Source organism: Daucus carota, chromosome 2 (genome assembly GCF_001625215.2).
Source record: "Daucus carota subsp. sativus chromosome 2, DH1 v3.0, whole genome shotgun sequence".
Lineage (NCBI taxonomy): Eukaryota > Viridiplantae > Streptophyta > Magnoliopsida > Apiales > Apiaceae > Daucus > Daucus carota.
Window position 1 is genome coordinate 14,039,335 of NC_030382.2, and position 25,643 is coordinate 14,064,977.

Here is a 25,643-nt window from a genome sequence, read left to right on the forward strand (position 1 = left end):
ATTAACAACCGTTAATTTACTTTCAATTATTACTTTATGAGACTGGTTCCTCGGCTTTAGGGCCTAAAGGCCCTAAACCCTTAATCCTAAAACTTAACCGTCGGCCAATTTAGTTTCAAGTATAAATTAATTATTCTAAAACCTAAATATGAACTCTAAAATATTAAGGACAGTTAATTTACGTTCCAATTATTACTTAATGAGTTAGCAAAATCATTTTTAAAAGGAAAAAACAAAGGAAAAAAACATGCAACGCAACATAGTGTTGTGTTCTTACTCTATTACTCCCTCCGTCCCAACCAATTAATTATTCTAAAACCCAAATATGAACCCTAAAATATTAAGGACGGTTAATTTACGTTCCAATTACTTTATGAGTTAGCAAAATCATTTTTAAAAGGAAAAACAAAGGAAAAAAAATCATGTAACGCAGCATAGTGTTGTGTTCTTACTCTATTACTCCCTCCGTCCCAACTAATTCTTTACTTCTGATTTGGGGATAGAGGTTAAAAAATATGTATAAAGTAATGGAAAGGGGAAAGAAAAGTGGGTGAAGTGGTGAGACCCATTAAATTTTAATGTATAAAAAGGAGATAGTGAAGTAAAAGTATGGTGAAAAGGAGTAAATGTAGTGTGAAAAGAAAGGAAATGTTGGAAAGTGGTGGGACCAATCATCTGGCGGGACGAGGGGAGTATATAATACTCCCTCCGTTCCTTTATATTATTCGCTTTAACTTTTTGCACGTATTTTGATGCGAAAAAAACGTATTTCTACGCATTATTTTTCAAAAAAATTTTTTCTGAATAAAAATATGGATGTTAAACTTTTATTCAGAAAAAGAAAATTTAAAAAAATAATACATGAAAGTATGTTTTTTGTACACCTCAAATTACGTGCACAAAGTCAAATCGACTAATAAAAAGGAACGGAGGGAGTAAGACGCTGGACGACTTGCATCTGTTTATGGCAGCAGGGGCCATCATCCTTGAACTACTCGAACTCGACTCGTAAAATATTTGAATTTGATTCGGTAATAATCGAGCCGAGCTCAACCTCGAACTATTTGGATATTTTATCGAGCCGAGCTCGAGTTTCAAATTACTCGGCTCGTAAGGTTCGCGAGCTTTATCGAGCCTCTACTATTTGTTAATTTTTTTTTATTAATATATTTTTTTACAAATATATTTTATATTTTATTTATAATTCATATATTTAATTGAATCGAACTCGAGTCAAACCGATCATGAGCTTTTGTCAATATTTAGTGACTAGATTCTAGCCGAACTCGAGCCTATCTAACTGTTTACGAGCCGAATTTCGAATTTGAAATTGAAAGGCCGTCGAACTCGAATCCAAGCCCCGAACTTTTCGATTGAGCTCGAGCCGGAGCAGTCCGGCAGTATTCGACTCGGCATTACACCCCTACAGTGGTCTAACAGAGAACCATCGATCCGATGGCCAATATCAAGAGATATATTGTTGAAGTTGAGCCGGGCAAGCCGGCGATGGGACCGGTTTACCGGAGCACCTTCGGCGTCGAGCCTCATATTCCTGGAATGGAGAGCTGCTGGGACATTTTTCGGTACTCTCTCTCTCTCCCTCTCCCTCTCCCTCTCCCTCTCCCTCTCTCTCTCTCCCTCTCTCTCTCTCTACCTCTCTCTCTCTCTCTCTCTCTCTCTCTCTCTCTCTCTCTCTCTCTCTCTCCCTTGCTCGCTCGCTAGATCTCTCTTATTTTTAAGTTCGGGAACTCGATATGATGTCTATTGTACTTTGTCTCAAGTGATTGTGATCTCCTAAAAGTTGTTTCAGTTTCATATATGTATTTGTTGCAGCATTTGAGAGATATATGTTGTGTGTATAATTTAATTTTCGTTTCTAGTCGGAGCTTGATTTGAAGTTTATTCAAGCTGATTTGTAAGCAGCATTAGCGACATGTGTTGTGTGCATATGCAATTTAGTTTGGTTTCTTTATCTAGCTGTTGTACTTGATTCGGAGTTTATTTTATTTCGGTTTAAGTGCTTTTGATCTGCGGGGAATTGCGTCTTAGTAGGATAAGTTTTTGTTGCATCATTCATGATATCTGTTATTATGGAAGAGGAATCAATTCAGTACACTTATATTTCAATATGCAGGACTTGATTTAAAGTTTACATTACGTCATAATAATTGATTTGACTTTCTTTGGAGGATTATGTTTCCGTACAATAATTTTTTTTTTATAGCTTTTGAGATATGCTCTCTCTACACACACACATGTATGCATGTATGTATCATTGTTATATAACCTAAGAGGATAAGTTCAGTATAATTATCTATTTCTGGTTGCTGAACTTGATTTGGAGTTTAAATTACTTATTATACTGATTATGATCTTTGCAAAATTGTGTACTGGTAACAAAATATTTCTTTGTAGCATTTGAGATATCTGTTCTTTTAGAATATATATTGTTGTTATATCACTGAAGAGGATACAGTTGCATTTAATACTCTAATTTACATTTTATTATGTAGAGGGTTATGTTTTGCTTTGCAAGTGCAGTTGACATACAGTTCAGCTTTAGTTGTTATCTTAATATTATCTGATCATAATCTCCGGTGTGCTTGTCTGTTTATTGAATGATGAGTTTTTGGTATAGCAGCATTGGAGATGTATGCTGTCTAAATACATTACTGCTTATCACGGAGTAAATACAATTTCGTTTACTTTTTGTTTAGTTGGACTATACTATGTATAGGATTATGCTTTGCTTTTATAAAGTGGAGCTGATATATAGTTGAATTCTAGTTGAACTTGATTGAAATTTCTTGCACTTGATATTAGCTGATTATGATCTTCAGAGAGCTGGTTTTTCTTCTATGATAATTTTTTTGTAGCATTTCAGATATCTTCTATATATGTATCATATCTCTACATCACTGCAGAGGATGCAGTTGTTTAGTTATTTTTTTGCTGTTGCATATTATTGTGTAGAGGTTTATGTTTCACTTTATTGAGTGGAGTCTGATATAATATCTATAACTTATGGATTTAATACATGTTGATGTAACAGCATGTCGGTGGAAAAGTATCCTGATAATCCAATGCTTGGTCACCGTGAGATTGTGGACGGGAAGGTATATTTGTTTTTTAAGCTATGTGCTCCTAAAGAAGTTGGCCTTCTTAATTTTTTTCATTTTTTGTATAAAGTTTCGTCAATCTGAATTATATTTGGTTTTTCGTGAAGCATGGAGATTATGTGTGGCTTACGTACAAACAAGTGTATGACATGGTGATGAAAGTTGGGAATGCCATTCGCAGTTGTGGTGTTGAAAAGGTAAGTGATCTCAGATCAATGAATATGTTATTTTCGTACTCCAGATTTTATTGCTCAATAAATGAGCTTGCTTCACCTTCAAAGAACTGTTTCTTTTTCGTTTTTTCTATACGTGCTGCCAGTGTCCTAGTGGTGTCATTTCTGCATTTATTTTATTAAATGTATGATGCTGATTGTAGGGAGGAAGATGCGGTATATATGGTGCCAATTCCGAGGGGTGGATTATTAGCATGGAGGTATATGTTCTTGTAGATTGATTTTATCATAGAAATTGTAACCAGTTCGTCTTTAAAAAAACCTTTCTATTATGAGTAATTTACATATATATCCTTACCAATATCTAAATTTTTATCCTTAAAGCCAATTTTTTGTGGCAGCTTCCATTTGTGATCATTGATACAAGATGGCATACTTAAAGAAGCCGATCTTGTTAACACTAAACTTTAGTATACCATCCATTCCCTTCTCAATTGATAGTATATCATAATATTAGTTCTTAAATTTCAAGGGTGGTTGGTAATAAATTTTTGCTAAACAACTGTCTATGAGAGTGCCCCGTAGATTCTTATACATACCATGCAAGTAACCAATAAGTATGGTTAATGATCTTTGCCTTTTACTGAAGATTTTTCATTGCACCTCCTTGTTTAGGACAAAACACCTTAGCACAACTAGAAAACAGCTAAAAAAAGATAAGGGTGCACAATTTTTATAAAATATAAGTTTCAAAAGCATCATTTTGAAGTTTAAAAACCTAGGGCTTAACTTAGAGATTAGGATTCATGGGTTTAGCTTATGCAAGCTAACTTAGAGTTCCCTCCAAAATTATAACAGCCATTGGCCCATTGCATTCAGCTATCCTATTGCTTCCTGCCCATCCAATGCCTAATTACCTTGTATGTTTTAATCAGCAGTTTGTTACTACCGATCGATAGTAATGGCTGTTACTTATAAGTGTTTATTATTAATAATAATATTGTTTCCCTCTCCTTTTCATATGTTAAAATGAGTGATTTATTCCTAGGAAGTATATGCTCTGTAATCTTTCTGACAGATAAACAAATGCAGGCTTGTAATGCTCAGGGTTTATACTGTGTTCCTTTGTATGACACCTTAGGTATGTACCCTTTCACAATTATCAGTTGTTATGTTTTTCAAGAGCAAGCAAAAAAACAAACCCACTCATTATGTAATTATCTATTAATGTTCCATCAAGTTAACTCTCTTCAATTCTGAACCTACTGCATAGTTTTGCAATCAGAAATGTTGTTGAGTGCTAAGATGGGTAAGCCTGAGAAAATGGAAAAAGCAGGGTAAGTAAAACTGACAAGTGTTTTGGTAAAAAAATGATAGAAATTCCAATTAAAGGTCCAAAAAGAAGTGTTAAAATAAAAATAAGGGTCGAAAATATTTCTATTTAAATTTGTTCAATATCTGCTTTTCTTTGAAGTTGTGGAAAATGCTTTCAGAGAACATATTAGAGCAAGTCCAATGACATGCTATATCTTTGTTCTATAGCTATATTATAGAAAAAAAACTAAAAATCACCACTCCAATGGTGTTTTATGTCTTGTGCTAAAATAGAACAATGCTATAGTTTGTTCTAAATATAGAACAAAAGATAGATGGGGTTATAATTGCCAACACACTAAAAAGTGAAAATAGTGGGGTCCTTGCTGTAAAGTTGTCTTGAAAAATTAAATTTGTAGTTAAAAGAGTGGGGTACTTGAAGAATAAGTTAAATTTGGAACAAGATATAGCACCATTAAAGACATGTTAGTTTAGCATCAATTATCACTTTTTGATGATAAGTTAGAGCAATAGCTATATCTATTTTAGCACAACTATCGGACTTGCTCTTACAAGTGTTTTCCTTAATAAACACTAATGTTTAAGAAGTTTGAGAAGTTGCTTTTAGGGTCTACCAAACAATTGTGAGAGGGGGCTCTAAGTAAACACCCCCCAATATAAAACGGAGTTTTCTTTATAAAGTTATCTCCAGCAGAAGAATCAGGTTCTTACTACGATGGTTTGTGTTAAGCTTAATTTCTTGTAGTTTGATGATGTGTTATCATGATCTAGGTGCCAGTGCTGTGGAATTTGTCATTTGCCATGCTGAGGTTTCTATTGTTTTTTCTGAAGAAAAAAAGATTACTGAGGTAAACATTTCCTTTCTTAACTTTTGTTAAACTATAATAAACCTTGTAGTGATCTTTTAAGATACCGATTTCTTACTGTTTTTTATGTTGTACACACTGTACAGTATCACACATGGCAATTTTATTTCCTAAATGTTGATGTTACAATACTTCTGTATGATAATATGATGCTATTGCTAGCAATGATACACTAAAGAATCCTACACATATTTGGATTTACATGGACTCCTCACTGACTTGCATCTGTTTATGGCAGCAGGGGCCATCATCCTTGAACTACTCGAACTCGACTCGTAAAATATTTGAATTTGATTCGGTAATAATCGAGCCGAGCTCAACCTCGAACTATTTGGATATTTTATCGAGCCGAGCTCGAGTTTCAAATTACTCGGCTCGTAAGGTTCGCGAGCTTTATCGAGCCTCTACTATTTGTTAATTTTTTTTTTATTAATATATTTTTTTACAAATATATTTTATATTTTATTTATAATTCATATATTTAATTGAATCGAACTCGAGTCAAACCGATCATGAGCTTTTGTCAATATTTAGTGACTAGATTCTAGCCGAACTCGAGCCTATCTAACTGTTTACGAGCCGAATTTCGAATTTGAAATTGAAAGGCCGTCGAACTCGAATCCAAGCCCCGAACTTTTCGATTGAGCTCGAGCCGGAGCAGTCCGGCAGTATTCGACTCGGCATTACACCCCTACAGTGGTCTAACAGAGAACCATCGATCCGATGGCCAATATCAAGAGATATATTGTTGAAGTTGAGCCGGGCAAGCCGGCGATGGGACCGGTTTACCGGAGCACCTTCGGCGTCGAGCCTCATATTCCTGGAATGGAGAGCTGCTGGGACATTTTTCGGTACTCTCTCTCTCTCCTCTCCCAGTTGTTTCAGTTTCATAAATGTATTTGTTGCAGCATTTGAGAGATCTAGTTGTTTCAGTTTCATAAATGTATTTGCTGCAGCATTTGAGAGATATATGATGTTTGTATAATCGAGTTTAATTTTCGTTTCTAGTCGGAGCTTGATTTGAAGTTTATTCTAGCTGATTTTCAAGCAGCATTAGAGACATGTGTTGTGTGCCTATGCAATTTAGTTCGGTTTCTATATCTGGCTGTTGTACTTGATTCGGAGTTTATTTTATTCGGCTTTGGTGCAATTAATGACGTGTCTATTTTAGATTGTGAGAATATTGGGGGGTGACGGAGGGTCGAACTTGAGATCTCCGCCTAACCAATTAATGACTTTGTGTCCATATTAAATTGTGAAAATATTAGGGGTGACGGAGAGTCGAACTTGAGACCTCCGCCAAACCAGAGTTCTGATACCATGTCGAGAACCAATCCATCTGAAACCTTAAGATGTTAAGAGAATGCCCCAAATGGATTGATTTGACTTTCTGTGGAGGATTATGTTTCGGTTACGATAAATTATCTTTGTAGCATTTGAGATGTGCTCTCTCTATACACACTCTCTACACACACACAGACATATGTATGCATGTATGTATCATTGTTATATAACCAAAGAGGATAAAGTTCAGTATACTTATCTATTTCTGGTCGTTGAACTTGATTTGGAGTTTATATTACTTTTTATACTGATTATGATCTTTGCAAAATTGTGTGCTGGTAAAAAGTTATTTTGTTGTAGCATTTGAGCTATCTGTTCTTTTGGAATATATATTGTTGTTATATTACTGAAGAGGATACAGTTGCGTTTAATACTCTAATTTACATTTTATTATGTAGAGGTTTACGTTTTGCTTTGCAAGTGCAGTTGATATACAGTTGAACTTTAGTTGTTATGCTTAATATTATTATAATCTCCAGTGTGCTTGTCGGTTATTGAATGATGAGTTTATGGTATAGCAGCATTGGAGATGTATGCTGTCTAAATACATTACTGCTTATCACGGAGTAAATACAATTTCGTTTGCTTTTTGTTTAGTTGGACATATTATGTATAGGATTATGCTTTGCTTTTGTAGTGGAGCTGATATATAGTTTAATGCTAGTTGAACTTGATTGAAATTTATTGTACTTGATATTAGCTGATTATAATCTTCAGAGAACTGGTTTGCTTCTATGATAATATTTTTTGTAGCATTTGAGATATCTTCTATATATGTACCAAATTTCTACATCACTGCAGAGAATGCAGTTTTTTAGTTATTTTTTGCTGTTGCATATTATTGTGTAGAGGTTTATGTTTCACTTTATTAAGTGGGGTCTGATATAATATCTATAACTTATGGATTTAATGTATGTTGATGTAACAGCATGTCGGTGGAAAAGTATCCTGATAATCCAATGCTTGGTCACCGTGAGATTGTGGACGGGAAGGTATATTTGATTTTTAAGCTATGTGCTCCTAAAGAAGTTAGCCTTCTTAATTTTTTTGTATAAAGTTTCGTCAAGCTGAGTTATATTTGGTTTTTCGTGAAGCACGGAGATTATGTGTGGCTTACATACAAACAAGTGTATGACATGGTGATGAAAGTTGGGAATGCCATTCGCAGTTGTGGTGTTGAACAGTTAAGTAATCCAGATCAATGGATATGTTATTTTCGTACTCCTTCATAATTTATTGCTCAATAAATGAGCTTGATTCACCTTCAAAGAACTGTTTCTTTTTCGTTTTTTCTATACGTGCTGCCAGTGTCCTAGTGGTGTCATTTCTTGATTTATCTTATAATATGTATGTTGCCGATTGTAGGGAGGAAGATGCAGTATATATGGTGCCAATTCCGAGGGGTGGATTATTAGCATGGAGGAATATGTTCTTGTAGATTGATTTTATCATAGAAATTGTAACCAGTTCGTCTTTAAAAACCTTTCTATTATGAGTAATTTACATATATATCCTTACCAATATCCAAATTCTTATCCTTAAAGCCAATTTTTTGTGGCAGCTTCCATTTGTGATCATTGATACAAGATGGCATACTTAAAGAAGCCGATCTTCTTAACACTAAACTTTAGTATACCATCCATTCCCTTCTCAATTGTTAATATATCATTTCTGTTAGTTCTTAAATTTCAAGGGTGGTTGGTGATAATTTTTTGCTGAACAACTGTCTATAAGAGTGCCCCGTAGATTCTATACCTACCATGCAAGTAACCTTTAAGTATGGTTAATGATCTTTGCCTTTTACTGAAGATTTTTTATTGCACCTCCTTGTTTAGGACAAAACACCTTAGCACATGTAGAAAACAGCTAAAAAAAGATAAGGGTGCAAACAATTTATAAAATATAAGTTTCAAAAGCATCATTTTAAATTTTAAAAACCTAGGGCATAATTTAGATATTAGAATGCATGGGTTTAGCTTATGAAAGCGAACTTAGAGTTCCCTTCAAAATTTTAACAGCCATTGGCCCACTGCATTTAGCTATCCTATTGCTTCCTGCCCATCCAATGCTTAATTACCTTGTATGTTCTAATCAGCAGTTTGTTACTACTGATCGATAGTAATGGCTGTTACTTATATTGTGTTTACTATTAATATATGATATTGTTTCCCTCTGCTTTTCATATGTTAACATGAGTGATTTATTGCGAGGAAGTATATGCTCTGTAATCTTTGACAGATAAACAAATGCAGGCTTGTAATGCTCAGGGGTTATACTGTGTTCCTTCGTATGACAACTTAGGTATGTACTTATTCACAATCATCAGTTGTTATGTTTATCAAGAGCAAGCAAAAAAACAAACCCACTCATTATTTAATTATCTACTAATGTTCCATCAAGTCAACTCTCTTCGATTTTGCACCTACTGCATAGTTTGCCAATCAGAAATGTTGTTGAGTGCTAAGATGGGTAAGCCTGAGAAAATGGAAAAAGTAGGGTAAGTAAAACGGACAAGTGTTTTGGTAAAAAAATGATAGATATTCCAAGTTAAAGGTCCGAAAAGAAGTGTTAACATTAAAATAAGGGTCGAGGATATTTCTATTTAAATTTATTTAATATCTGCTTTTCTTTGAAGTTGTGGCAAATGCTTTCAGAGAACATATCAGAGCAAGTCCAATGGCATGCTATATCTTGTTTTATAGCTAGATTATAGAACAAAAACTAAAAATCACCACTCCAATGGTGTTCTATATCTTGTGCTAAAATAGAACAATGCTATAGTTTGTTCTAAATATAGAACAAAAAGATAGATGGAGCTATAATTGCCAACACACTAAAAAGTGAAAATAGTGGGGTCCTTGGTGTAAAGTTGTCTTGAAAAATTAAATTTGTAGTTAAAAAAGTGGGGTACTTGGAGAATAAGTTAAATTTGGAACAAGATATAGCGATATAGCACCATTAGAGACATGTTAGTTTAGCATCATGAATCACTTTCTGATGATAAATTAGAGCAAGAGCTATATCTATTTTAGCACAACTGAGTTTTCTTTATAAAGTTATCTCCAGCAGAAAAATCAGGTTCTTACTTCTTACCATGATGGTTTGTGTTAAGCCTAATTTCTTGTAGTTTGATGATGTGTTACCATGATCTAGGTGCCAGTGCTGTGGAATTTTCATTTTCCATGCTGAGGTTTCTATTGTTCTTTCTGAAGAAAAAAAGATTACTGAGGTAAACATTTCCTTTCGTAATTTGTGTTAAACTATAATAAACCTTGTAGTGATCTTTTAAGATACCGATTTCTTACTGTTTTTTATGTTGTACACACTGTACAGGATCACACATGGCAATTTTATTTCCTAAATGTAAATGTTACAATACTTTTGTATGAGAATATGATATGATGCTATTGCTAGCAGTGATACACTAAAGAATCCTACACATATTGGGATTTACATGGACTCCTCACTGACACTTGTCTGTGCAGGTGTTTAAAACATTTCCTAAGACAGCAGAGTACATGAAAAGTAAGTCACAGATAACTCAAGATACCCCCTTGTTGCATGTGTAATCATAATTTGATCATCTGGCTTTTCCGTTGCAGCAATTGTAAGCTTTGGAAAAGTTACTTCGGAACAACGGGAAGAAGCTGCGAAGCTGGGTGTAGCAATATATTCTTGGAATGAATTCTTAGTGTTGGTAAGTTATGCTTTAATCACAAACTGGTATTGTTCACATTTGTCAAGTTTAAGTTGAAAGGATTCTCGGTCGCTTTATCAAAGTCATGTTAATAAGTCTCCACGAGTACAATTCTTTTAATATCTAATGCACCTGTCTTGCTATACATAAGAAATTAGTTTAATGGCAAGTTTTAGAAGTTGTCAATCAAGGAGCTGATTTCTTTCTTTTTTAATCCAAACAAATTCTTTTTGTACGTGGCAGTAAGCGAATACACTGGGTATATGTAAAATTGTCTTAACAACACAATAACAGATACTTGTACAAGCCTATACGGCTACACCACACACACACACACACACACACACACACTTGCCACTTCTGTTGAGGTGTTACTAATGGTTCTAAATATTAACCTGTAATATGAGGTATCTAAGTACCAGACCTTTTACATGCATATGGTTTTTATGCATTAGCCTTTGCCTTTATGTGCAGGGAGATGGTAAACGTTATGAGCTTCCTGTGAAAAAGAAGAGTGACATATGTACGATAATGTACACAAGTGGAACTACAGGTGATCCTAAGGGTGTCTTAATTTCCAACAACAGCATTGTTACCATTGTAGCTGCGGTAAATCGCTTCCTACAGGGTGTGAATGAACCTGAAAGTATCCACCAGTTCTACACCTGCACCATCTTTTTTGCTGTAGTGTCTCTTGTTCATTACTCACTGGGCATGAATTCTCTCCATTTGATTCTGATCCACAACCAACTATAGTGCATTAGAAGGGAAGTAAATTTGTAGTTTCAGATTCTGCTACAGTTGTCTCACAATACAAGTCTCTTTTGAAAAAATTACGCATATTAAGAAAGCATTAATTGGATAATATTTTCTCACTTGTACCCTTAATAAATACATAAATGTCGACACTTACTCAACCCTCATTAATTGTTATACAACTTTCAAGAAGGGTAATTTTGGAATATTGCTAATATATTTGTATTGGAAACTAAAAGTAGACAAGTATTATGGGACAAAAATTTCTTCCAAAAGAGACTTGTATTGTGGGACGGATGGAGTATTTGTACTGATAGTTATGAATTATAGTAATAGTTGGTAACTAATATGTACAATTGTAGGTTTGACACAGAAGATATCTTCAGGCGGTTTCTTAAAGAATATCTTGTTTAATGCTGCGTACTCATTGTAAGTTCAATTCCAAAATCTATTTGGATTAACTAATGACTAAATCCAGTTTTCAGTTGCTGTTATTGATTTATAATGTTGCTTGATGAACTGATGAACTGATGCACGCTCCTTTTTCTAATTCATTATGTAATTCCATTTGATTATTAAACTCTGCAGCAAATTACTTGGCATGAATAATGGGCATAAACATGAAGAAGCGGCTCCCCTTTTTGATAAATATGTATTTGATAAGGCAGAGATACTTCAAAATCTCTTGTTTTAATTATCATATATAGAGCAATGACTCGCCAACTTCCTCTGTCAGGTTAAGCAAGGCTTGGGAGGTAAAGTAAGGCTCATTTTATCTGGGGCAGCTCCTCTGGAAAATCATGTAGAATCTTACCTGAAAGTGGTGACGTGCTCCCATGTTCTTCAGGGATATGGTATGTGATATTTCTGGTCATTAAGTTTTCTTCATTGTCGTGTCTTCCTCATTGTGTTTCTCTTAATAGGGTTCCAAAGTTTATATACTTTAGTTAAAAGCACTTTTGCCGTCACAAAGCATGGTAAATCACGAGTCGGCATCAACTGATATGTCTGACTTGTACCTCTTTATTTCCTATCAAGCAGCTCTGTAATACGGACTTTTTCGCCACCGTATTCTGTTTGTAAGAAATTATGTATGGGGCTAAGTTCCCATGTTGAAAAGTTTTGTTAGTAAACATATATGGCCTGGTAAGGAATTAAGAATAGCTTAATTCTTAACTAATTAATGGAATAACTTTATGAAATATTGTTACAACTATAAATTTTTCTGACACGGGCCTGTCAATCATTACACGGTTAAATTATTGTGGTATTAAAATTTAAATAGTTAGAATCGTGTTTTGCTTGTAAATATCTTGTCATTAATTTGTAAGTATATCTTATAATATGATTCTCAGTTTTGTGTTTTTCAAATGAATCCCTTTCTATCGTCTTCAAAGGTGAGAAGACATGTTAAAACCTGTGCAAGACATTGTATAATTGCTAAAGTTTGCTTTGTTGCAGAGGTGTGGATATCATTATATGTATTGTAGTAGTTTTGTATGAACTCTAAGACCTTGCAAAATGTTGGGGATATAATTAACCCATAATTTTTCTCAGTGTAGTGGTTCGTATATCTATATGTGTCTACTGCTTGCTGTTCAAGTAACTCTGAAAATTAAAGAGTTTTTTCTTGTAATCAGAATATTTTTGTTTAACTTAAAAATTTTGTTATTCTGTTAGCTTGCCTGTTCTACCAAAGGGTTTGCTACTTAAGTGTATCACCTCTGTCATTTTATAATTGCCAAACTTGGAGCTGCCATCATATAATAACCATTTCATAAAATGTTCTGCTTCCTACATGTATTGGCAGTTGGCACTGTGTGGTACTCTTGTTTATATAATTTTCCTCCTCTACTGAGGATAATCAACCGAGCGGCCGAGTCTTTACCTATCCCCTGGCGATATGCATTTGCAAGGATTAAATTGAATATATGGATCTTGTTTATGGAATTTCCAAGTATATTGTAGTTGTATCAATGATGAACAATATTTTAAAGAGTGTGTATCCCATACTATGTTGAAAAGGAAATGAAGGGACGTGTATCCTGTTTGACAATCCTGTTCCTCTCTAACTGTGCTGCAGGCCTCACAGAAACATGCGCAGGGTCATTTGTGTCAATACCAAATGAGCAGACTATGCTGGGTACAGTAGGCCTCCCAGTACCTAATGTGGACGCACGTCTAGAATCTGTGCCAGAAATGGGTTATGATGCTCTTTCAAGCACTCCACGTGGAGAAATATGCATAAGAGGGGAGACTTTATATTCAGGATATTACAAATGAGAAGACCTCACAAAAGAGGTCTTGGTTGATGGATGGTTCCATACAGGTGTGGCATATTTCTCTCTGAACTCAATATTGGGATCCCTACAGCAATGCATTTACATTCCCATCAATGCAGATGCTTACAATATTCTGGTACAGGGGATATTGGTGAGTGGCAACCAAATGGAGCTATGGAAATAGTTGACCGCAAGAAGAACATATTCAAGCTTGCACAAGGAGAATATGTGGCAGTAGAAAATTTTGAGAATATATATGGTCTTGTTGCTGCCATTGACTTGGTATGTCTTTTATTCTAACTCCAGTATTCTCTTCATTTCTTTACAAGGAGCATGTGATTAGGTCTGCTAGGCTTTAATTTATGTTTAATGAAGAGTATTTTCTACTATATGTTATCTATTTCAATTATTTTATAGATGTTGTCATTGAATAGTGAGGGTAGTTTAGGAAAAGGGAATCTTGTCTGAAAAATGATATGATGTAGAATGGAGATGCACACATACTATGATAATTGGCGTGTCTTCTAGTCTTAATTTTTATTCAAGGAGAGAAAATTAATTAGTATCCCTTTGTTCCTTCTGTTGACTTGAGGACCTCTGGAAAATCAATGAGTATCCCTTTGTTCCTTCTGTTGACTTGAGGACCTCTGGACTGCCATTAGCAAAAGGATTGAAACTCTAAATCTATTTTTCTGGATTGTCAATTTTGCATGTCTTTTGAATATTACTGTAAAAGAAAAGAATTCCGAAGATTGACCTTTAAGCCTTTGGACCGCCCTATGAGGATTGCAGTGTACTTGTATCACCCCTTTGAACTTTAGTTGATTACAGCTGCATCCTTGGGGATTGTGACATGAGTTGATCAGATGTTGATTTGGATTGTACTTTTTAGGAATATGTAGAGGTATATGTAATGTTTGTTTCTGTTTTACGTATACAGAAGTACTTTCCCTTCTTGTATACGAGTACTCGAGTAGTATGGCTATAAAAAGCAAAGAGATCTGCTCACATTACATATCAAATTGTGCTTGACATTGAGAGTAACTCTTGTTTTGATTCAGATATGGGTATATGGGAATAGCTTCGAGTCTTACCTTGTTGCTGTAGTGAACCTGAATATGCAAGCAATTGGGAGTTGGTCTAATGAAAATGGTCTAGCTGGGGATTTTCATTCCCTTTGTTAAAATGAGAAGGTGAAACAATATATACTTGGAGAGCTATCAAAGATTGGAAAAGAGAAAAAGGTTTGCCTTATATCTTCTTGAGTGATTCACCAGTTACTGTTATTTGTTCCATTCAGTAGTTTGTTTTGTTGTTTGGCTACTTGAAAAATCATAGAGGAACATAAATATTCATCATTTCCAATCTTTATTCTCTTGGCAGTTGAAAGGATTTGAAATCATCAGGGCTGTTCACCTAGACCCTGTCCCATTTGACATGGATCGCGACCTGATCACTCCTACATTTAAGAAGAAAAGGCCGCAGATGCTTAAATATTATCAGGTAACTCTATGTCTATTTTCCTAAAAAATTGGAACATATGCTCATTTTCTATTTTAAGCAATAATGAAGAAATTCCTATATTTAGGATTTTTCATTCATCATACAGTTGGTGGTCCAAGTAAACATTGTGCTGTGCAAGTATGATGGTCTGTTTTTGAATTTGTAAAATTGTTGTTTAGACATTAGTCTGACTGCATGTGCGCCTGTGCAGTACACAAGAATATCTTACTTGCACCGGCTTCTGTCCATTGCTACTGGACCACAATGGCACTTTCTTGAGACTACTTGTTCAACTTTTGAAGTATTGATTCTTTATTTCCTCCAATATTACTTCCTAAAATGATACAAACCAAAGCCATCTCACTTTTTAATTGCATAGAATGATACAAAGTTACAAATTAAAGCCGGTCTTACTTTTGACATACTTACCGCAGATAATCCTCAGGCACAAACCATGCAAGAGACATATTTGTTCAAATTATGGTTATGCATATACTATGCTAAGTGTTGCTGTATGGCATACAAGTTTGATTTGATATTTCTGCATTTAATTTTTTGGCACAGTTACGGAATATCAATCTGGAATTTTGTCCCTCAATGATTTTAATAAACTTTTTACTGTGACTAATATGAGATGGGTTCTATCGTTGCAGAATATCGTTGACAGTATGTACAAGAAGAAGTAATTTCTCTGCCCAGGGGCACGGTGTTAACATCCCTTTATTGCTTGCAGACTGTACAGATCCTTCGCTTCTATGTCCAGTAATCAGACTAAATCAGAAATTGTACAATTCAATGTTGTACTTTTACTTGATAAGAACAATGTGAGGTACTTTAATATTTTCAAGAGTTGTGGGTGCTAAGGTACCTGCATGATTGCATGATGTAAACATGTGGTGAGTTGAAATTTATTTTTTACAGGGTAAGATGCAAAATGGTTTGCTGGTGATGATTTTAAATAGTTTGTAGCAGATAGTAGCAAATTTAATGTTTTCAGTTGGAACTTTAACAACTTCTATAATCATTTGCATAATTCTTATGTCATGCATTTATCTGTCTCAAAATGTTCCATAACATTTGAGATGCATGGCTCTTGTTTTCAACATTTATATAATCAATTACTTCTACACCTATTGAGTAATGTCCAGCTTAAAGGGCTTACATGGTGATCTTTTACAATCTGGTTGAATGAAAAACTGACATGGTAAGAAATTCAGATGGTGTCTTTATTCTGGAGGTGATAAAGTAGTTCGCCCTCTTGGTTAGAGTTTGAAAAAAGGGTCCTGTTCCCTGACATGTGGTTGTCAGGGAACGTTTATTTGACACATGGTGCCACAGCCGTTGGATTGATCCAACGGCTGTGGCGAAAGAAAATATTTTTTAGTATCCGCGGTTTTTAAGCGCGGACACTGTGTCTATCCGCGTTTTTTTACGCGGACACATAGCCTATCCGCGGTTATTTACCGCGGAAATTGCAGATAGAAACAGAGTGCATCCGCGGTTTTTAAGCGCGGACAATGCAGTCAGTTTTAAAACGCGCAGACGCACGTATATGATCAGGACGGTTACATATTCAAACACAAACACAAAAACACAGCTACATACCAATCACCCTCTCACCCTCTCACAACTACACGAACTACAATCACATACCAATCAAGCTTCAAGAACACGATTCAAGTTAAGGAAGGTGCGTGTATATATATCCTCGCATGTATGTGTATATACATTGGTTTTTTTGTGATTCTATGTATGTATTGCAATATCCGTATTTTGTAGTTTCGATTGGATTAGATGTTGTGATTGTATGTATGTAATCAATTATGTGTAATTGATTGTTGGATGGTATTGGTTTGATAAATGGTTTGGTATGTAGTTTTATGTTAGATTGTATGTCAAGTGTTTGTGAAAATGCCTCATTGAAAAATCTCCTTATTTTTGTTAGATTTTTGTATATTTGGTTTAGCACGTTTGTAACGTTTGTTTAATGCAAGTCTCGTTGTATATTCATTCGCTTGTGTATTGCTCGTTGTTGGTTTAGTGCTATAATTGATGTTTTTTTGTTTACATTCATTGTTGTTGCAATCATGTGGACTAGCATTGGTGTTGAACTCGTGTTGTACTGGAATATGATGATGACATGTCGCCTTATTTACATAGTTTGATTGACGTATTTTATTGAAACAAATGAATGTTGAATGTTGAGTTGACTTGAGTTGTATGTTTAGTTCAGGATGGATGATATTTTGCCGGGTCCTGTTACTGGAGCAATTATCGTGGATAACTCATACCATGTGAGTTCAGATGTTTGGAATGGGGTCGAGCGTGGTCCTCTAGAGTGCATGTCTAGTAACCGGTCTTTAAAGCATTGGGTTCTTTCGGACGCGCAGAGGGAGATTTTGCATATGGTTGGCTTTGGCGTGTTTGCCAACCCTAGGATTGTTCTTCAGAATGATACCAGGCTTGTCAGTGCACTAGTGGAGAGGTGGCGGCCCGAGACCAATACCTTCTTCATGAGGCAGGGGGAGATGACAGTCACTCTAGAGGATGTTGGCTACATACTAGGATTACCTGTTCTGGGTCGGCTAGTAGTCGGAGATGGTATTGACGGTAACCAGTCATATTTCGAGAGGGCATGGTTTGAGGAGTTGACTCCTGAGCAGGTGAAGGAGGGCTACACTAGAGGAGGGGTGAGGCTGAGTTGGTTGTTTGATACGTATGGGAGCGCTGATCCAGGTCCTGATCCGAGGCGTATAGCTGTTCACACACATGCCTATATGTTCTTCGTGGTAGGCTCTATCCTTTTTCCTACTAGTAGTAGGAATGTTGTCCATCCACGCTATATCAGGCATCTTCGCACACTTAGCCATGTGCGTACATGGTCGTGGGGATCAGCAGTCCTTGCATATCTGTATAGGGGTCTGAGTACGGCTGCACAGAAGGGGTCAAAGAAGATCTCCTGCTGCGTCTGGTTGTTGATGTTGTGGAGTTACGAGAGGTTTGCAAACATTTTATCCATTATTGTACAAACAAAATCAACAAAACACTACTACAAATTAAGCTTACCCAAGACAAAGATGGAAGATGGATGAGATACTTGCCACTAAGCTCCACAAATCAGCTCTACACTTTCCAAAAATAAGATGAACACAGCTTTGGTGATCATCTAGGTTGGGGAGTAAAAAAAGAAATCTTTTGTCCCAGCCGTTGGATTAACGGCTGGGGAGTAGTATGTTAAATAACTGTTCCCTGACAACCACATGTCAGGGAACAAGACCCTTGAAAAAAATTGCCTGAGTGGGAGTGTGTCTAGTTATAAAAACAAAAATTTTAGTTTCTATGACGGTCAAAAATGCTCATGATTTTAGTTAATACTCTTTCAAATTCTGAATTCAGAGACTTGGGATGCCAAGTTGATAAAAATAGAGGAGTGCTATGTGCATATAATTGTACATAAGATTTGTACATAATAATGTGACAAGTGATGTGGTGGGTTTTTAGTGGGGTTGTTGATGTAAATGCAGGGGTCTATTCCAATTAAAACCTATCACATGTTATTATGTACATTTTTTTGTACACAATTATGTGCACAAAGCATTTTTCATAAAAATAATCATAAAAGTTATTAAGTTATTCTTTCAAATTTCGTGTACATACCCTGCAATTGTATAAGATTTGTTTTATTGGTTAAGAGTAACACAAAACCCATTCAACAATCACAATCACTTGGCAAGTATTTTTAGGTGTTCAGTGTTATGATAGCAAGTTATTCCTTTGAAATTTGTGTCTATAGTCTTTTAGTGCTATATGTGACGAAAAGAGTGGCCAACTTGATATAAAACCCTTTGACTAATTGTAGAGGGAAATTCTGTTGTTTTCTGATAGCAAGTTACTTTTTCGAAATTACTCTTCTAATGCTACAAATGTAGAGGAAAATTCTTGTGTTTGCTAAAAGAACACATAACACACAAGCGACTCACTAAGTATTACACAAAACACTCACTTGGGTATTTTTAGGTGTTCCGTGTTCTGATACTGAGTTGCTCTTTCGAATTTTGTCAATACTACAATTATGCAGTATAATTGCAACACTTGACAATTGTTCTGATAGCAACTTACTCTTTCGGTTTGTGTATATATATCCTTTTAATGTACAATTGTATAAGAAAATTGTTGTGTTAGTTAAAAAACACACCACACACTTGACAATTGACACACCTGTCAGGCATTTGTAGGCGTTTTGTGTTCTGATAGAAGAAGAATTAAAAATTATAGAGCAACTAGAAGCAGAGCCTTTCCCAAAATATATTCATATTGCAAATGCTCAACAGCAGAGCCAAAAAAAATAAATCTGAGGGCGGAACAGAATAAAAAGTTTACACAAAAAGAAACCATGGCACTCTTGTTGAGAAGTTCAATTCACTTCTCAACTGTCACTCAACTCTGTCTCAAATATACATAAATATATATGTTACTGGATGAGAAAGAGGATGAGCACTCATTGTTCGATTCTCTCTTCACTCCTTCCTCCGTCCAATCTAGAATTGTACTTAGCTTAAGTTCATTATAAATTTACCCAAGTTGCTCGAAAAAAGCATCTTGTATGTATAAGTGTCTGCACAGCTCTCTTTTAACCGCGGTAAATAGTATGAACCTTTTTTTAGTTGTCTGTTGTAATCCTGTGCTTTTAAGCCAATGTGTAGCTTGTAACCGAGACAGATGCTGCAGAGGCAGAATGGATATACACAAACTCGATGCTTTTACCAGGACCCAGAGACTTGTTCCATGCAGGAAGCACCATAGGAGTTGCCCTACTTAGCAAGACCCCAGAGAGGACCGTATAGCTTTGAGACAGAAATTCTGAGATTTATAAGCGTCTTGCAAGATTTGTTAGTAACTACTGTGAAGTATCTGTGGTAGGTGTTTCCTCCGGAAACCTATGAAGCTGTCATCTTCTGCACAACATTAATTTGTTTGGAAGAGGAAACTGCAAGATAGCCGAAGCACATGATGTCAGTTCAGTAAGCCATGGTTTTTATGAATCAACAAGGTATAAGAGCATCTCCAAGAGGCTCTTCATAAGAGCATCTCCAACGGTACTCCTAAATCATTCTCTAAACAATAATATAAAATGTGACTCCTAGTAAGTTAATACACCGGAAAACGTGAGAACTCCAATGCTACTCTTTATATTTGGCTCTTTATTCATATTTTATATTTATTTTATATAAATGAGAGGAAAAAGTTAACTAAAAGAGAGAGAAGATTGAAGGGAAATAATATAATATTGAGTTAGGAGCTACTAGATGCTCTTTAAAAGAAAGGAGAGAGTAGGCTCCTAAATTTTTAAAGAGCATCTAGGAGCCCATTGGAGCACTAAATTTTGATTTGCTCCTAAATTTTAGACTTAGGAGCTTGTTTAGAGAGCCCATTGGAGTTGCTCTTAAGCTCCTAACTTGAGATTTGAGGAGGGAGAGGAAAAATGTTGCTCCAAGAGACTCTTAAGTGACTCTTAAATCACTAAGAGCCTCTTGTTTCTCTCTCCTCTCTCCTCAAAGTTAAGAGCCAACACATGACTCCTAACTTATTTTTTCACAATAAAAAAATCTTTCCCTCCAATTCACCACAATCTTTCCATCTCTTTTGTTATAGTGGAGCCCAATATATGAATAAAATATGAAATAGAGAAGAGATGTAGAGAGTATTGTTGGAGTTTACACTCTTAACTTTGTCCTAAATTGCTAAGAGCCACATTTTTTATATTATATTTAGGAGCCAACAAGGAGGCTCTTGGAGATGCTCTAAGAAAATTATCCGAAAAGAAGCATGAAAATTACCTGGGGCCGGAGATACTCTGGGTCTCGGAGCTGGCTTAAGTCTGACAGCAAAAGGTTTTGGCAGATTTACTGCACAAAGAAATAATTTTACTGAGTTCAAAGTTCCAGAGAGAGAGGTCATTGTTCATGCCAAAATAGGAATTTAAACGATGTAACAAGCATTTTATACCAGGAAGCAACTGGTTATATCCACTATGTCCTGCATGTAGCATAACCAGGAGTCCGAAAAGAGGAGCATTGTTGTATTTAGCTGGCTCAGTTTGTTCGTAGTTGTCTCTTTCATCAGCGAAATTGTCATAGCCATAAGGCATCAGGTCCTCCAACAATGGCACCAACCAGGAGATAGGGATCGCTTGCCTTCCTACTGAACCATGTGGCATAGCCTCCTCGGCAAGTAACAAAAGAAGGGTTAACCTTGATTGAAACAATTGAGGAACCACGATGATGAACTTGTTGTGGGTAATTGTTTCCATAACCAACCATGTAACTCGTGGCTCTTGGGTTGTCTCCCAGAATATAGTCCACCTAAAAATATACAAAAATTTTAAGTACTCGACTAAAATTGCAGGTAGCCAGAGACGAGAATTGTGTTATTAATCTTGCGTTTGAGGTTACCTGAGATTTGGCGAATGAAAGCAGTTGGGATGGTTGGACATTTCCAGAAGGACACCTAAGGGTTTTCCTAGCAGAAGTGAGATAATCGGAGTAGACAGTCATGAGAAAGGAAGCACTCGTAACAAACTGTAAGTTGTTCCATCTCTGTTTGAAGATTAGGCCTCCTGGAGTCTTCTGAACATTGCGGCTGCCCTTTCCAAGACACGAACACATGAAAAACTCTGCCTTGTCTTGGTACTTGCTAAAAACTGATGCGTGATGTCCAGCTTTTCCTCCCATCAAAAACTGCAAATAAGAAATCAAATACTTAAGTACCAAACAAAGACAGCAATAATAGTTTAAAAGTATTCTTAATCACATTGGACATCTGGGCTAGCTCTGTCTATCATCAATCTTTAGAAAATTTATGCAACATTAATTCAAACTTCAACTGAGCTGCAGTTGGGAGAGATCATTGGTACCTTAGCAACCAGAGTTTGAACTCCAGCGTATTTAACATCCCATCCAAATTCAGTCATGGCCCAACCAGTCCTACCGAGTGCATCACCATTGTTTCCGAGGTAGTTCAAGTTGAGTATCATTGTTAAGGATTCGGGGCACGCAAGGCACGCAAGGAAATTAGAAGCAGATGTTGTTCTCTAACTTCGGAGGAGTCTGTTAGGCCAATAAATATGAATTGTAGGTCAATTTCAAATGACAAATTGATACTGCAGACTTTGTATGTTGTTCAAATCTATGAACATGTTTATTAAATTCTAAAAGTGATATATACTATATATTTATTGTTTTATTATATATATAATATATATCATTTAATCATTACTTTAATAATCGGTTCGGTTTTATCAGTTCAGTTTAGAGGTATAACCGGAACCCAATTATTTTAAGTCGGATCAGTTTTTAATTTTTCGATTTCGGTTTCGGATCAGTTATATTCGGATCGGTTTTCTCCGGTTTTTCCCGGTTTCCATTTTAAATCGGTTTTTTGCTCACCCTAACATCAGGTGCATTAGCGACTTTTCAAAGTTAGTTGCAAGACTTATCTTATAACTAGCTTTATACCCAGTGACATACTCTAATTCATTTCCCGTGCGTTTTTATGTCAGGATGGAAAATTATGGAAAATTACATATACGTTAGGTTGTACCGAGTTCAGAAATAAATAGCTACTTTTGTATTCTTAGATGCGGAACTTTCTCTTGCCATAACATAACAAGAACAGTCTGCAACCTGCAAACTATATAGGCTTCTACAAAAACACATGTGAATAAATTAGGGGATGCTTTTAGTATCTGTAGAATAGAGAAGAGTAACATTATCCTACATACTCACTTTTCTGAAAGAACTATTAAGAAATAAATGAAAATATTTAGCATGAATCCAATATCATAATTTTTTGGACATTCCAATATCATAAGAAAAAGTAGTCCACCAATAATTTGCTAGAGGCATAGTTTAGATCAACTGTTACTCTCTCCAAAGAAAAAGTGTTTTTAAAATTCTTGAATAAATATCATAAATACATAGAAAAAACTGGAGGATCATATATGTACCCTTAGTTGGAGAACTTTCTGAATATGTCATTTTCTCGACACGAAGAGTCCGCAGATCCTGTAATTTAGTTTTGGCATCATTGATGTGAAATTCAATTGCATGAAGTTCGTCAAGTATAATCTTTGGAGATAAGGGCTGTTCAATATAATTGAGATGGTTTATCAGCCAATTTAACTTGAATCCCCATTCCTGCAAGTCAGTAAAAAGAGCCCGAACTTGGAAAGAACCTCAGCATTTACCTCAATTAATTTGGAAGTTTTGACAAAGTTGTTGACTAAGGAGCACAATATATTCAGCTTCATTATCCCAATTTTTTTTGTTTTTTGTCGGGAACTGCCTAAAGGTTCTGCGTAGGTTTTCATAATCCGGTCAAGCAGGCCTACAAACTCCGAGTTAACCTTGTGGCCCTGTCATAACACCAAATAACTAATATCCTCTCCAGAATTTTCTGGAACATTGCTTACCACTGCAACCGGAACTTTAACCTTTTGCACCTTGCCAGTGCTTTTATTTGTATATGTAGTATCAATCAACTTCTTAGTAGGAGTTTCCAAGGCTTTTTCTTGCACCACATTTTGAGCACACATGAAAACAGATGGCATCATTTGTGCAATGACAGTGTCCTGAAAAAAATTGATAAACGACGGTGAGATCCACCATATCAACATTAACTTTGAGACGCGGGTTTTAATTTCCAACTCCAAGCGTTTTTATATAAGGAGATTAATGTTGGACGTATCATGTATATCTAAATCAACAATAATACATGGCAAGCTCAATGACAGTCATAAGTACTCACAGAGCCACCCTTGAATATTGTGGCAACCAGTAGTTCAAAGAAACTTATTATAGATAATTCAAATTTTTTTTAAAAAAAACTAAATCAAGTGGAGTTTTCAATGTACATATATATGACAAGTAATAGTGCACCAAGTCAGTAAGTAGTCTGTGTAATAAAATACCTGAGGCATTGCTTTGACATGTTGGCACCATGACAGCCACCGAGTACGTAGTTCCTGACAGTACTAGATACATTTGATTCTTTGTATCCACGTGGTAGCTTCAAATACTTTAAGTTATAGAAGGACAATGCCAATATGCAACCAAACTTGAGAAAGTACCTAGAGAAATCATATCAAACGTGATTATGATATTATCCAATAAGCCTTAATATAAGTGAACTAATAATGATAACTAAACACAAATGGTCGAAGAAAATGGTCATTAGCTATCACTCTGGACTATTTATTCTCGGGGAAGAAGAGCAATCTCAGATTAGTTCAATAGTTGGTCATTAACTATACTTTATGTTTAGAAGAATAGTGTGCAGTTGTGCTCTACTATACCTATGAGTCACAGTTATAATTAACTGACCGATATAGAGTAGTAGAGCAACATATAGTTTATAATCAATGAAAGTTGTTTTCATCAACCAAAATGTCAAATATTGAACCTACAGACTCCGCATTTTGTTGCATTCTTGACTAATTTTGACATATCTATATTCAAAATTTAGAAAATATCTTATCCTGTCATCAACACATCAGTCTGAGAGGAAATATGCAAGAAAATTATTTTAAGAGCAAGCCAACTGAATAAAATAAAGATATTGGTAATGCAAATTTCAGAATAACAATCAATTTAGATATAAAGTTACCTAAATGTTCACCAGTCAAGACTAAAGATTGATTAAGAATCTTGGCGCTACCGAGCCGGGAGAACATAGTTTCAATCACATCTTGATAGTGTCTCTAGACCATCGAGCTTAATAAAAGATCCCAAAATTTAATAATTGCATTCTCCAACTCAAAACCTTCACAAGACATCCGAAAGAAACCAATAGCTTCAAAATTGCACAATTGTGGTGCCCACACCACAATTTTGTGCTTAAGTATATGTACAGAAGGTAAGCTGACCTTGATTTTTAGGTTCACCAAATGGGAGCTAGATTAGGGATGGGCATCGGGTCACTTCGGGTCGGGGATCGCTATAACCGGCCCCGATCCCCGAATCCTAACCCAATCCCCATCCCCGGCCCGATCCCCATCGGGGATTATTTTTCGATCCCCATCCCCGGCCCGATCGGGATTCGGGGATATCCACGGGGATTCGGGGATTTTTAAATTTAAACCAAAATTTCTAATTAAATACTTAAATTCATAATTATGATTAGTTTTTAATATGTCTTACCTCATTATTTTAATTTATCTTCAATGATTTAATTATGACCTTTTTAATTTTAAGACTTATTTTAATAAAATTAAATATTAACATTTATTTCAATAAATTTGATTATATTAAATATATAATTATAATATATATAATATATAAACAAGTGATGACTAAAGTTGCACCTAAAGAGGTATATAAACATATTAATAAATAATTATAATATATATATATATGTATATAATATAATATAATATAATATAATAATCGGGTCGGGGATCGGGCCGACAATCGGGGAAAATCGGGTCGGGGATCGGGGATCGGGCCGGGGGAATGTGAAAAACCGAACCCGACCCGATCCCCGATATTTTTTTAAAGTCATCCCCGTTCCCC

General features: G+C 35.5%; 2 protein-coding genes and 1 pseudogene across 4 annotated transcripts; 2 read left to right on the plus strand and 1 right to left on the minus strand.

Moving 5' to 3' along the window:
• The first annotated feature begins 1,201 nt into the window (after positions 1 to 1,201).
• Positions 1,202 to 16,034, plus strand: LOC108207118 (long chain acyl-CoA synthetase 4-like). Its single transcript, XM_064086497.1, has 15 exons — positions 1,202 to 1,583; positions 3,053 to 3,116; positions 3,227 to 3,316; positions 3,496 to 3,552; positions 4,385 to 4,433; positions 5,399 to 5,475; positions 10,323 to 10,362; positions 10,440 to 10,534; positions 11,009 to 11,719; positions 12,027 to 12,144; positions 13,374 to 13,619; positions 13,715 to 13,854; positions 14,634 to 14,816; positions 14,956 to 15,075; positions 15,729 to 16,034. Exons 1-9 carry the CDS (start codon positions 1,456 to 1,458, stop codon positions 11,288 to 11,290), a joined length of 882 nt encoding a protein of 293 aa, XP_063942567.1. The 5' UTR covers positions 1,202 to 1,455; the 3' UTR covers positions 11,291 to 11,719; positions 12,027 to 12,144; positions 13,374 to 13,619; positions 13,715 to 13,854; positions 14,634 to 14,816; positions 14,956 to 15,075; positions 15,729 to 16,034.
• LOC135146786 (long chain acyl-CoA synthetase 4) lies at positions 5,919 to 8,462 on the plus strand. Of its 3 annotated transcripts, none has more exons than XM_064086500.1 (5): positions 5,919 to 6,344; positions 7,766 to 7,829; positions 7,932 to 8,020; positions 8,203 to 8,296; positions 8,399 to 8,462. In XM_064086500.1, exons 1-4 carry the CDS (start codon positions 6,217 to 6,219, stop codon positions 8,273 to 8,275), a joined length of 354 nt encoding a protein of 117 aa, XP_063942570.1. In that variant the 5' UTR covers positions 5,919 to 6,216; the 3' UTR covers positions 8,276 to 8,296; positions 8,399 to 8,462. The 3 variants fall into 3 exon arrangements, with proteins under 3 accessions (XP_063942570.1, XP_063942569.1, XP_063942568.1); XM_064086499.1 differs by having other exon boundaries at positions 5,920 to 6,344; positions 8,203 to 8,303; XM_064086498.1 differs by having other exon boundaries at positions 5,920 to 6,344; positions 8,203 to 8,462.
• A 3,335-nt stretch (positions 16,035 to 19,369) lies between the features above and the next one.
• Positions 19,370 to 25,269, minus strand: LOC108209405 (endoglucanase 6-like; annotated as a pseudogene).
• Positions 25,270 to 25,643: the final 374 nt, after the last annotated feature.